This window comes from Chenopodium album, chromosome 11 (assembly GCF_948465745.1).
Source record: "Chenopodium album chromosome 11, dcCheAlbu1.1, whole genome shotgun sequence".
Lineage (NCBI taxonomy): Eukaryota > Viridiplantae > Streptophyta > Magnoliopsida > Caryophyllales > Amaranthaceae > Chenopodium > Chenopodium album.
In genome coordinates, this window is record NC_137844.1 from 12,451,327 (window position 1) to 12,464,549 (window position 13,223).

The window sequence follows — 13,223 nt, forward strand, 5'->3', positions numbered from 1 at the left end:
CAAGGTTGGGGCGGGGGCTGCACAGGTGGCGTTGGAAGAGGTTTCCGATGGTTGTGGGTGTCGGTGGTGGTCAGGTCTTGGTGGTGGTGGTGGTAGGGTGGCTGTATTAGGGCCTCTTCACTTCAGCTTAATTTCAGTTCAGTTCAATTCAGCTTTTAGCTTCCTTTTCTCATAAAATTTTCATTTCAGCTCAGTTCAGTTCAGCTCCAATCAGTTCAGTTCAGTTTAGTTTAGTTCAATTCAGCTCAGCTCAGTTTAGTAAGAATAGGCCCTTAGTTTTAGGTTTTTTTTTTTAGCCAACAAAATTGTGATACGTGTACTTTATGGGGCCCATTTACTGGATTTCATCTAAAGATCTTATTTTGTGAATTTGTTGTGGTGCAACTTTTTTTTTTTTTTTTTTTTTTTTTTGTAATGTTAGAAACTATTTTCGTGTCTTTTTTGTGGTGTTAAAATTCAAAATGTGTAAAGCAATATTTTGGGAAATTGTTCGAATCCTAACGAAATTTGTATCTAGATACTCCGGTTTTGGTCCCGGTTCCTATTTAGCTGGACCCGAATATAGCCGGGTTAATCATCATCGCAAGTATCGTAGTGCATCGTCAAAGAATTCTTTCTAAACACAACCATTGCAGACGTTGCAGTTGCTCCCAGAATCCGTACAATCTAGGTAAATTTCACACTCTATTTTCCGATTACATTGTATCGACAATTACTTCTTTCAAATTCGCAGCAAATTAGGGTTTATCGAATACCTAATTGCAGATTTTATTCATATTGGTTGCCAATTGCATCAAATTTCACCTATTATCGATCTGATTCCTTGATAATTTGATTGAAGGAATGGCGAAAGTAAACGATTCAGCTTCGTCAATGGATATCGATATCCTAAAATCGACTGGTTCCGATCAACCTAAATTCTCCATTAATGGTATACTTGTATTAATTTTGTTTTCGTTTCTTGGATTATGATTGTTGAAACGCATGTAATTCTGATTTTTTGTTTGATTTTCGTGATGATGTTAGTTTTGCAGCTCTTGAAGTCTGCCCAAATGCAGCATGGATTGCGCCATGGCGATTACACTCGCTATAGGTACTTGCACTTGTCGAAATTCTTTGTTCAATAAAACAATTGAGATTGATGTTGCTTGATTTTCTGTAATTGTACAATTTAGAGTTGTCGGGCCAGTGGGATAAAGAATGTTGCATGAATTCGTTGTAATTGTTGAATGTTAATTATCCAGTGAGTGATAATGCATGGCAATATATAGGTGGTTTTCTTGTTGTCAAACTTGGGTATGCTTTGCAATTTATGGTTAGGGTCTGTTCCGATTTCCTGAAAACAACTGAACTGAACTAAATGGAGTTGAAATGAATTGTTTACGAGAGAAGGAAATTAGGAACAACTGAATTGAACTGAAATTAAGCTGAACACAACAGGCCCTAAGGTTAGTTCGGCATTGTAGATTTTGTGTTTTTCGTTTCTTATGTTTTGGAGGATGGAAACGAATCCTTTTCAGTTTAATTGCTCGAAAAAACAACTTGTTGATATATGAAAATCGCTGCAGAAAAGGAAAATCACTTATAGTGGTTTTATGAATTATGATTTGGAAACAAGACCTTGCTTTCAACTCTGCCTTGTGCCCCATGCCCTCACCCCCTTGAAATGCCCTGCCCACTCCTTCCATATACTTAGCACCCATGTCTACCTCCACCACTACTGCACAGCAGGTCACAACCAGTATAGCAGGTGCATTATGTTTGGCGGGCAGTGGAGGATGCTAGATAGGGTGGAGTGGTTAATCGTGATGGGCATCGCCTGCTAGAGAAACACTAGGCATTCAAGGAATATGAAATAGATAAAACAAGAGGCAACGAGAAGCAGGGAAACAAGTGAAGGTGGTGTTGCAACTTTAAAGGGCTTTATGGTGACACAATAGTTCGGAGGAGAGGGGGAGAGGGGTGTGGGGAGTGATGCTGATGGTCAATATTAGGGGCTGTGGTGGCTGCCAATGGTTCAGAATCTTTAGGCCTTTAGGGGTGTCAACTATGGTTGTGAAGGAAGATGAAGTGGGTCGAGTCAATTTCTTTTCTCTTTTTTTCTTTTTGATTTAAAAATAGGTATTCAAAAATTAAAGTTAGCAACAACAAAAGTAGCTTTGTACTGGTTTTGTAAAAATTGAAAAATAACACTAAAATCTTTATAATAAACAGCCAAAAAAAAAAAAAGTTACTTATAGTGGACGAGCTCTAAGTTAATAATATTAAAAAATATGGGGGTAAAAATGTAGAATAAGTGATACTCCGTATTAAGTTTGTATGCAGCATATTTTTTAAATAGTTGTAAACTTGCATTTCGTAAAGCATGTGATGCGAAGATCATTAATGTGGTGGGTTAACATAACTTATCTTTATCAGAAGTCCTCTAGCTTCATGTCTAGACCTGAATATCTGTCTTAATCTTTTAAATAAATTAGAATGAAAGAATGGATTGTTGTTAGTCTGTCTTTCTGTGACATTTTGATACCTAATTTTCTCTTGAACATAGGGTATAGGCTTTCTTGTGTTGAGTTGAATGCTGTATATATTTAATATGATTGAGGTGCTTTTATTGATTGATTGGAATGTTTGAATGGCAGGCGGTATTGTACAGCTCGTCTGAGAAGGCTGTATAAATCCCTCAAGTTTACACATGGCCGTAATAAATACAGCCGGAAAGTTATTACTGAGAGCACTGTTACTGATGTAAGGTAATTTTCATTTTTTTAACTAATTGTTCAATCACTGTCCTTAAGTGTGGAATGTATGTGGCTTACACTATGTTTCTCTCTGTGCTCTGCGGCTCTGCCAAATGTTTCCATTGCTGTGCTGTGCAATTCTAAGCAAGTTTCTTTTATTTGGAATTTATTTTGTCTGTAGGTTTCTCCATATTCTACTCTATACAACTGAAAGGGCATGGAGCCATGCCATGGAGAAAAGACAACTACCGGATGGTCCAAATGGGCGCCAACGCATCTATCTGATTGGAAGATTGAGGAAGGCTGTAAAATGGGCTACTCTTTTTGCGCAACTTTGTGCACTCAAAGGAGATTCCAGAACCTCTTTGGAAGCTGAGGTTTGATCGCATATATATTACTTTTAAATTGTATTATTTTTGGGTTGCAGTGGGTTCCTTTCCTTTGAATGTTTAATAAATTTTATTATGGTGTTAGTGAATTGTGTGAACTTTTGTCAAGCTGGTAAGATGACTGAAAATCAAGTCTTGATACTCTAGCACCCATGGTTATGTAGAGCAGTAGAACTTTTATTCTAATTTTATTGAGTAGCCTATGGACATAGTTTTATTTCAGCTCATCATGTATCTCATGAATTTTCTTCGAGTCCCAAGGGTTAATGAGCCATTATCTTCCTCTCCTAAAATTGTTCTTCTGAACTGCTATTGAAATTTGCTAGTCAACATATTTGTTTCTGTGCTCTTGAATGGAACTTCTTTATAGCTCTGGAAGTTCTTGATATGCTTCTCGATTATATTTAGGAAACTTTTGTGTTGCGATCCCTAATTCTTTCTTGGATGTATAAAGGATGGCTTAACTGATGAAGTAGTATTGTGATTTGTGAACCCATCTGTTTGGTACCAATGCCAATGATCTTTTGGATGCGCCAGTTGCATCTAATGTCTCCATTCTCCCATTATGCCACTCACTGTAGTCATTTTGCTTGATAAGCATCTTGAAATATACAAGTCCCTTTTAGAGTTGCATCTAATGTCTCCATCCTCCCATTGTGCCTCTCTACCATTTCACTGGTTGAACTTTCCATGACATTTTGAAGAGATATATGAGGCCCTTTTGTGTTTTTTTTTGTGAAGGTGAGGATTATTATAGCTGTGGCTGATAAGCTCCAAGCAAGCCCGTGCTGTCCGACACAATTTTTTTTTTTTTTTTTTAATTGTTTTTTTACTGCAGGATAAAGCTTCATTTACCTTTTTAACTGTGTTTTTTTTTATTCTTTATTTGACATCCATGTCGTGTGAACCTTGGACATCTCTTAGTTTAAAATGTATTTCTAGGACTTTTATTACATCATTGCTGTCTAGGTACTGGTTTTTGTAGAAAATTCAATGTAAACAACTGCATAAAGGACTACATGTAGTGGATTTTGTGTAATGCTAGTACAGAATTATGCATTGATGACTTTTCTATAACTCATATCCTCCCTCCTCCCCATTTTCACCTTCCTACAAGAAAGGTTTCGTAGCCAAAACTTTAGCCATTGATATTCACCAATACATAATATTTATCATGTAAGATCTTGGTTGCAAGAAATCATTTTTGATGATCCTATTGTCTCCAATTTGTTGCCTATTTTTTTTTTCTCAAAATCTCCAAGACACATTTGACCAATAATTTCTTTAATCGCATTTTTAGAAAATTATAAGAATTTGGTATTTTGAAAGTATACATTATAATGAATCTAACAAGATACCCTATAGTATAATTTTCCTCATATGATGGTATAAGTAATTGGGCAAAGTTGATGAAATTTGACCTTCAAAAGGCAAATAGAGCAACTAATTTAAGATGGAGTGAATGATGCATAATTAATGGTCAAAAAAGGTATGCATTGGAGACTGTGGAGAAGCAACCATTTTTTTAAACATAGGATGAACAGAGTGCAAAATAGTCTTGAGCGATATGCTCTTGATTGTGATGTTAGGCAAGTTAAGGATTGTTTAATTCCCTTGAATACTTTAATCACTTTTGGAGCTATTCATATCTAGTTGCCAAAGCTACAGTTAGGTACTAGTTTCTGTTTTCCTGCGTTATTGTTCAAGCAGCATTGTGACTTAAACTTATAATGTTTTAGTATGTTTTTCAAGAAAACTAGGTTGCATGACCAACATCGCATTTGAAGTTTTTATTACTTACTATTGGAACTGAACATGTGTTTCACTGTGACCAGGCTTATGCATCATATATGAAAGGCAACTTGTTGTTCGAGCAAGATCAGAATTGGGACATGGCGTTACGGAATTTCAAGAGTGCCAGGTGCATTATACTGTCTTTAGCTTGTAGATGACTAGCAGTGTCATTGTTAAAAAAAAAAATCTTATTTTGTTATGAATTATATCCTTCTGCATGATTCTTATGGCATTAATGATTCAAGAACATCTGAAGATGCTAGAATACTTGTCTTAGTGTCATTTGTTGGTTTTAATTGGAAGCCACATGCCTCTAGGCTGCATGCTGCAGGAATGTTATGTATGACGGGGGCACATATTCGTTGTCACTTTATTCAAACAGAGCATAACTCTTATGGTAATGTTAACATTGCAGGGCTGTCTATGAAGAGCTTGGGAAGTATGGAGACCTTGAAAATCAGGTTCTGTGTCGTGAACGTGTGGAAGAGCTAGAGCCTAGTATTAGGTACTGCTTACACAAAATAGGCCAGTCCAATCTGCAAGCTTCAGAACTTAAGCAGATTGGTGAAATGGAGGGGCCAGCATTGGACCTTTTCAAATCCAAGTTGGAAGTAAGTTTGCTTTTCTGTAATTTGAACCATTTCTGCCAGTTTATGTTCCTGTGAAGGTCCTTGAACTTTTAGCTTGAAAAACTACCTTATATTTTTGAAAAACATGTATCAGACTCGTTTGTAGCTTGGATTTATGCTTCATTTTTATAAAGTAAGAGTTATCAGCCTATATCTTTAAATGTCATGAATAGTGTAATCCCTAAAGATATGCATCTGTTGAGGGTGCTTTGCTACTTTCCCAATCATTTTAAACATACAATTTATCCTGTTGAATTGGGCTTAAACCAATTTGCAGACTACAGTCAGGTCTTTCAAGGAGCTATAACTGTCTTTGTATATGCAGGCTGTCATGGCTGAGGCAAGGTCTCAACAAGCTGCTTCAATGACAGAGTTCAATTGGCTGGGACACCGATTTCCAATTTCCAATCCTAAGACTAGGGTTTCCATTCTAAAAGGTTAGTAGTCATTATCTTTTATAAAACATAGTTTAACTAATATACTTTTCTAGCATTCGTGAGCTTTGTCCCGGAAGATTTTTTTGAACCATATCTAGACTCATGATTTCCCTGAAAATGTTGGCTTGGTATTTCTTCTCTGCCTGATCACCATGAATCATGGGTTCAAAATACTACATGCCTGCCACTCTCGAGCTATTTGCTAGCTGTTGTCTGATGACCTTTCATGGCACACAAGACAATGATATTCTGGTTCTTTGAGAATATTTGGTAAAGATCACTCTTGAAGTGGGTCAGGAGAGCATTGTTTAAGCTTTGAAGTAGCACTATTTTGGAGCTTTCTTACTAGTTGTTCCAATGGTGCATATCCTTGTTAAAAGCTCCATGTTTCTTGTTTTAATGTTGTTGCTTGATAGCAAATTTAGACATGCTATAAATCGTATTCATACAAGCGTAGAAGTTCAAAAGGATAGTGACAAATACTTGGATATCTTATAGATAGTGAGTTAGTGACAAAAACCAGGTAAATAAGTTGTTTCTGATTCTAATTAATATAAAACAAATAACAGAATAGAAACTATATTATCTAAATGGTCAAGATAAGGGTAACCTGGGGGATCAATCAGTAATTGGAAAGGACATTTGATTCACCACTAATTATACAGCTAATTTTCTAGTTTGATTTGCAATTAAACGGATATAGGTGCCTTAGGCTATGAGCTTTGGGTCACAGTTGAGACTGACTTGGTGACATGGCCTGTATAAACAAAGCTTAGACAATGCATTCATTGGTTTGATCACAATGCATTGTTATCTTTGCATAATTTTATAACCTGAATTTCTTAGGATTAATTATCAATTTTATAGATGAATAATTCAATAATAGCACCAAAGATAATTCCAACACTAAGTTAATTATCAAATTACATAGCTAAAGTTTGATAATAAATCCTGGAAAACAATTAGCTGCTCATTGCTAGAGAAACATAACCAAAATACACTACAACTTGATCAAAATCAGCTTTGCGCTTTTGGCTTCTGTTTCCTACGGTTTATTGAATATGCACAGTTAATATAACGGAATTTCCAAACCATAAAAATACAAGGATGAGAAGGATTCACTAATAATTTTCTGTTTTTGCTCTCATCTAGTCTTCTGTTCTCCTTTGCATAGTGAATTGTCTCCCTGTTGATATGTTTCCTTCGGTTTTGTTTTCTTCAAGGGAATCAGATCCCAATCTGTTTTCCACCTACTTGTGTGGCCGTGTGTATTAATCTTGTGGCTAGGCTGCTTCCCTTTTGAAGTACATGGTAGATTAATTTCACTAGGAATTTGCTGAGCATAAAGATAAAAGGCATAAGCTCATTCTTCTTTAATAATTAGTAGTGATGGGTTCATCTGATTTAACAAGCTGTGAGTATATATAATTATATATAGCCTTCTCTTTGCTAGTAGTATTATTTCAACTCAATAAAAACTCATCATTTACTACCATTCAAGATTTTATTCGCCAGAGGAGTCGATAATTAAATATAGCCGACCCCACTTATGGGATTAAGGCTTTGATTGATTGATTGAAAGGAGTCGATAAATGGTTATATTTTATTTGCTTTGCAGTAACTCTTGTATCTGCTTCATTTTGTTATAAAATAAACTAAATTAACTTGCTACCCTGTCACTCCATAGTTGAGGTTTATCTACCACATTTCTCCCCAAAGTTTATCTTGAGGGTATGTGTAAGTAATGGGCATAAAAACGGAAGCAAGGGGTTGGCTCTTCCAGAGCTTGCTTCTGGAGATGGAGTATCTTGTCTATCTTCAACTTCTAGTTGTTGCTATTTTCTGAACCTACACTATATACATCTGAACCTATATAATTTATAGCTTTTTATTTCTACATGTGAGTAGCTCAGGAATTGGAGAAGGATATTCAGGGTCCAACTGCAGACTCGCTGTCAGCTGAGAAAAAACTTGCTGTCTTTGACAAAATTTTTTCTGCCTATCATGATGCAAGGAGTTGCATTCGCAATGATTTGGTATGCATTGCTTCTGGTAGTTTGGTACCATGTTGATTACTTTTATGTCTTCTTGTGGCTTGATTTCAAAGGTGGCTTTTAGTGTCCAAAATAATGATTGGTTAAAACTTTGTCACATAGGTTACTGCAGGGAGTGCTGAAAATGTGAAAGATGAATTGAATGGACTTGACAAAGCTGTAAGTGCCGTTCTTGGACAACGTACCATTGAGCGAAACCAGCTTTTAGTTAGTATTGCCAAGAGCAAACTCAGCAGAAACCGTGATGACAAAAATGAAAAGGTTACCAAACCCGAGGAACTAGTTCGCTTGTACGATCTTCTATTACAAGTAAGCATTCAGAATGATACTCGTTTTGGATATATAAACCGGTTTCTTGATTGGATGACGCCATGACGGTGGTTGGTATTCCATATGTTCAAGCATGTAAAATGTTTTGGAAAAAAAATCATGTTCAGCTGTCATCATTTGCAGAATGTAGCTGATTTGTCTGACTTAGTCACTTCTGGGAGGGATAGTAAAGGTGAAGAAGTGGCATTTGCTGAGGAATGCACTCTCAAAAGTTTAGCTTTCCGTGCAGAAAGGTATATTTTTTATTTTCTTTCATATCTGATGCTTGAATGCTTGGTATGAGCCATACCCTCCTCTCCCCTTGGGTTTCTAAACCCCTACCTTGTGGGTTTGAGGACTTGAGGTATGTGTATAGAATATCTTTTCAAACAAACGCTTGGTATGTGCTTTAGTCATTTCAAACTCATACATTAGAGATTAGACCTTATTTGTGTGAACTCCTTATTCTTTTTCAATTGTGAAGTTCTGCTTACCTAAACAGAAATTGCAATAAGTGCATGATTATTTTTTAGTTTTCGCTATATGCATGCAAGGGGTAAATGTGAATTCTGCTTCCCAGCGAGTGTTGTGAGCATTCCTTGATTATTGCTGCCGATGCTGTCATGATAGTTTACCTGATAAGTATTTGGATTTCTCAGAATATGTTAAGGATTAATAATTTCTAACATCGCACTGCAATTTTTGAAGGTGCTTTTACCTGGCGAAATCCTACAGTTTGGCGGGAAAGAGAGCTGAAGCTTATGCATTATATTCTCGTGCTCTTTCTGTGACGGAGAACGCACTGCAAAAATTGCAGAGCGTGGAAAACAGTGAACAGGTAAGTTTACCATCATGTGAATCGCAGCATGTTTGCAGATGCTTTGTGCTGTATATGTCTCTTTTGAGGCAAGAGGAAAAGAATGTTGGGGGCATTACTTTACAGAATTCCCTGGAAGAGAATTAAATATCTGATGGAAGGATTTTGTGTGTAATGTTAAAGTTGATGCCTAGGAAATTTTGTTGTACCTGCTGACTGCTTATCTTGTATCCTTGCTTTGAACTGTAAATTGTAGCTTTATTTTTATTTTTTTTCCTTTGGTGAAGTAAATTGTAGCTTTATTGATTAGTGAGTATAACTGCCAGAAGGTTGATTGGTACACTTTCTTCATGACAGGGAATGATGGCAGAGTTGAAGGCATTACATCAACAGTGCAGATCAAACATTTGTATAGAGCATGCTACCGGAATCTTGGAAGAGCAGAAGATTCCTGAAAAGCTTTCTAAAAAGATATCAAATATGTCTCTGACTGGGGCTGATAAGAAGGTTTGTCTACCAAAATTATGGTTTACTCTTCTATGAAATGTTTTCTTTGAAAGCATTTCCCTGCACTAGTGTGTAATATAAATAAAAGGTACCTAGGTTCTGAATCCCAATGTCAAAGGGGTTATGTGCTTGCAGTAAAAAATTATATTCGACCTAAAAAAGGGTGGGGTGGGTGGGGAGGATTTATATCATACTTCTCCCTGATCGTAAATAGTTGCCCAGCTTGTGTGCTACAAGGTGTCTCACTATTGCTTGGGGGAATACGTAGTCAGGTAAGCCACATTGAAGCCTTATGTTACTAACTCTGATCAATATCTGGCGACTTAAAACGAGTTGAATATGTTGGATTGTGTGATGTAGCACCACCCACTCAAATGAATTTTATTGTTTGGGGTTTGTTAAGCTTTGCATAAAGATCATGGTTATATGTGTGCTCACTACTTTGTTTTTGGAGGGAAAGATAAGGGTATTGGCATCATCCACTGGTCTACATATTATGTATGCTGGTGTATATATAATCTTATAGTTCACTCGACTTCATTCTAACAGGATAAACTCCTTGCTGAGAAACTTGATGTGTACGAGCCTGCTGTCAGTGATTCCAACACAAAAGTACCTCCCCGCATTGAAGCCTTCCCTCCAGCTTTCCAAGCAGTCCCAAGGAATCCAATAGTTCTCGATCTTGCCTACAACATGATTGAGTTCCCTACTCTTGACAACAGGATGAAGAAGACAAGAGGCTTCTGGCCTTGGAGATAAGTACCATTTTCAAGTACCATTTTCTTTTCTTCTAAAGGGAGCTTTTCTGGAGTGTTGCTGAAAATTGATAAACTGACACTGAAAGCGATTAGGACCTGTCTTTATTTATTTATTTTAGCTTTGATTCTGATTTTAGTTCATCATTGTTTCTGATAAATGAACAATTTTGTATTTCACAGTTTTGTATTGCTTAGTTTTATAATCTTAGCATGTTGTTTGTGGATGTCGAAAAAGTGAAACTTGGGGCGTCAGTTCTTCCTGGATGTTTGATCTTCCAGACTAGTGTAAAAAAAAAAAAAAAATAAGAAGCTAAAACTCAATCAATTGTGCATTTGTGCCTGTTTCTTGCGTTAGCTTTACAAGTCCACGTGAACAGTTGTCGATTGAAAACAAATGAGACGGCATTGTTTAGAAATTTAGTTGCAAGGATTCAACCAATTGATTTAATGTATACTTGCAGTATGTGATTTGCCGGCCATTCACCTTACGTGAAATCCTTCCTTTGAATTAGTATCTGCTGGTGCTTTGCTGCCTGTTTATAGTATATTTGCATGTCTCATGCCTAACGAATTGATACACGGTCCCACCTATTCTACTCATTCTATTAACAAAATATACTGTCAAAAATCAATTGTCAAGCCAAATTAATCCCACCATTACCTATTTTTGGTTTCTTTTTCTTGTTTCCAGAAATTTATAAACAAATAAATTGCCTATTTTTGAATCTTTAACACGGTAAATGTATTGTTACCTTTAGATTGCAGCATTGTGTCAAATTGAATCGAGTAAAGGCCAATTTGGGGTGGATCTTTTTTCCTTGGGCCTTTTACTTACTGTTATCCGCGAATCCACTTTGACCCGTGAACCTAATTACATTTGTATGATTGTTTCTCATGGAAATATAACGTAAAACTTATGCATGAATTTTGTCCTTTTGAAATGTTCTCCTTTTGATTGTCCTTGTCATGAAATCCATGCTATGTTTATGAATATTTCTTTGAAGATTCATTAGAAACTCCTACATTGACCCTTTCGATGTCATTTTTCACAATTCAAGTGAAACACCGCGACACATAACTAATTCCTTATGCAACCCAAAATGACAAAATACGCAGCTAGTAGGCAAATCCATGAGCACATTGAGAATGAGATTCTAAGGCCTGGATCCCCAGATCCCCCCCCCCCCCTCTCTCAAAAAAAAAATATAAAAAAGTTCTTATGCCTGGAATAATAATCATTTGGCCAAATTGATGGGCACTTAAAACAAAATTAGCTTGATACAAATGAAATAGGTTCAATGCAAAATAACATAAATTCCATCTTAGTAATTTTGAGCAACTTTTATAAATCTGTTACTTCATCTTCTTGTACTACAAATTCAATTTTTTGCCTGGAAAGGTGTCACTGTGCGTGCTAGTTGCTTCAAATGCGTGGGCTACAAATTCTAAAAATTTGGAACTTTAAAAATTTGGGCTACATGGAGTATGAATAAGGCTTGAAGGTGAAATGAATGCCATTGAGGTATGAATTGAAGTAATACATGAAGAAAAGAACAAATACGATGGTGAGTGAGAGACAATTGAGATGAGACCATCATAAATTAATGGAAGCAAGAACAAGTATAATGGAGGCAATGGAGGGTGAGAGAAGTGAATGATCATGATTAAAATCTAAGACGGAGATGAAAATTTTGACAAAATAATGGAGAAATCTTGGAGTAAAGGTAGTAAAATTAATTTGAGGGGAAACAAGAAAGTAAAAAGTAGGGTTCAAGAGACGAAAATTTGGATGAAAACCGCTATTAGTAAGTAGTGAAATATTTTATATAATTAAATTTATTTATTGGCATATTAAAGGTATGGTATAGCTAATAAAGTGAATGTGTGTCAATTATAATGGAACGGAGGGAGTAACTATTATAACAATTAATTTTAAACCATCTATATATGACAGCTATCCGCTACTCTAATGAATATTTGCAGCTTAACAGTTAAAATTTCATGTTATTGCTAGTTTTGTTGAAAATATTCTAACTTTCTTATTTATTACAATATTGTCCATTATGACATTACATATTTAAACGACACACAATTTAAAAAATATATGAAAAAAAAAGTAATATAAACTAACAACTATATACAACGGATAATTTAGATATTGGCTTTCCATCCGAAAAAAATCAATAAGAGCACCCTATTTCAAAGAAGTCGTTCTCATAAAAGGATGAAAATTGACATAAACACACACAACAATATAAACATTGTGAAAAAACAAAGAAAAAAAAAAAGAAAGAAAGAAACAGACATGCCTCCCATGTTTTTTTTGGGCATCACCAAATCTTGTTTTGTCATTTAAATAAAAAAACATGAAAAGCCGTCCTCTTAACGCGCTCCTTTTTTCTCTCTCAAAAATAAAACAATGACAAATGCACAAATCTTCCATTTTATTTTATCTTATCTGTTTTAATTAATTTAAGTACTTTCCTTTTCAACTGAAAAACTAAATGTTTATAATTAGAAAATATTTCCAGATATCCACTTTTTCTCTCTCTTTTATTTTTATTTCTTTCTATGGAATTTGGAATTCCCTGCTTTACGTGATCATTTTTCTATATAGTATTAAAAATTTGTTCTTGAATTAAGGCCTTTTCTGGGTTTGATTTTTTCAAACTTCATTCATAAATTCATCAAAAATTTGGTATCAAAAAATTGCAAAAGTAAGAGAATTGCTTGTTTGAAGGAAATTGCATGTTCTGTTACGGTCTATCTCCTCGGGTATTTAATTTAATCC

General features: G+C 35.6%; 1 protein-coding gene across 1 annotated transcript; it reads left to right on the top strand.

The window, feature by feature from the left end:
* The first annotated feature begins 516 nt into the window (after positions 1–516).
* On the top strand, positions 517–10,656 carry LOC145568599 (uncharacterized). Its single transcript, XM_081628029.1, has 14 exons — positions 517–670; positions 842–931; positions 1,027–1,093; positions 2,640–2,750; positions 2,920–3,115; positions 4,963–5,048; positions 5,337–5,532; positions 5,876–5,987; positions 7,896–8,023; positions 8,144–8,350; positions 8,495–8,604; positions 9,059–9,188; positions 9,525–9,674; positions 10,224–10,656. Exons 2-14 carry the CDS (start codon positions 844–846, stop codon positions 10,431–10,433), a joined length of 1,791 nt encoding a protein of 596 aa, XP_081484155.1. The 5' UTR covers positions 517–670; positions 842–843; the 3' UTR covers positions 10,434–10,656.
* Positions 10,657–13,223: the final 2,567 nt, after the last annotated feature.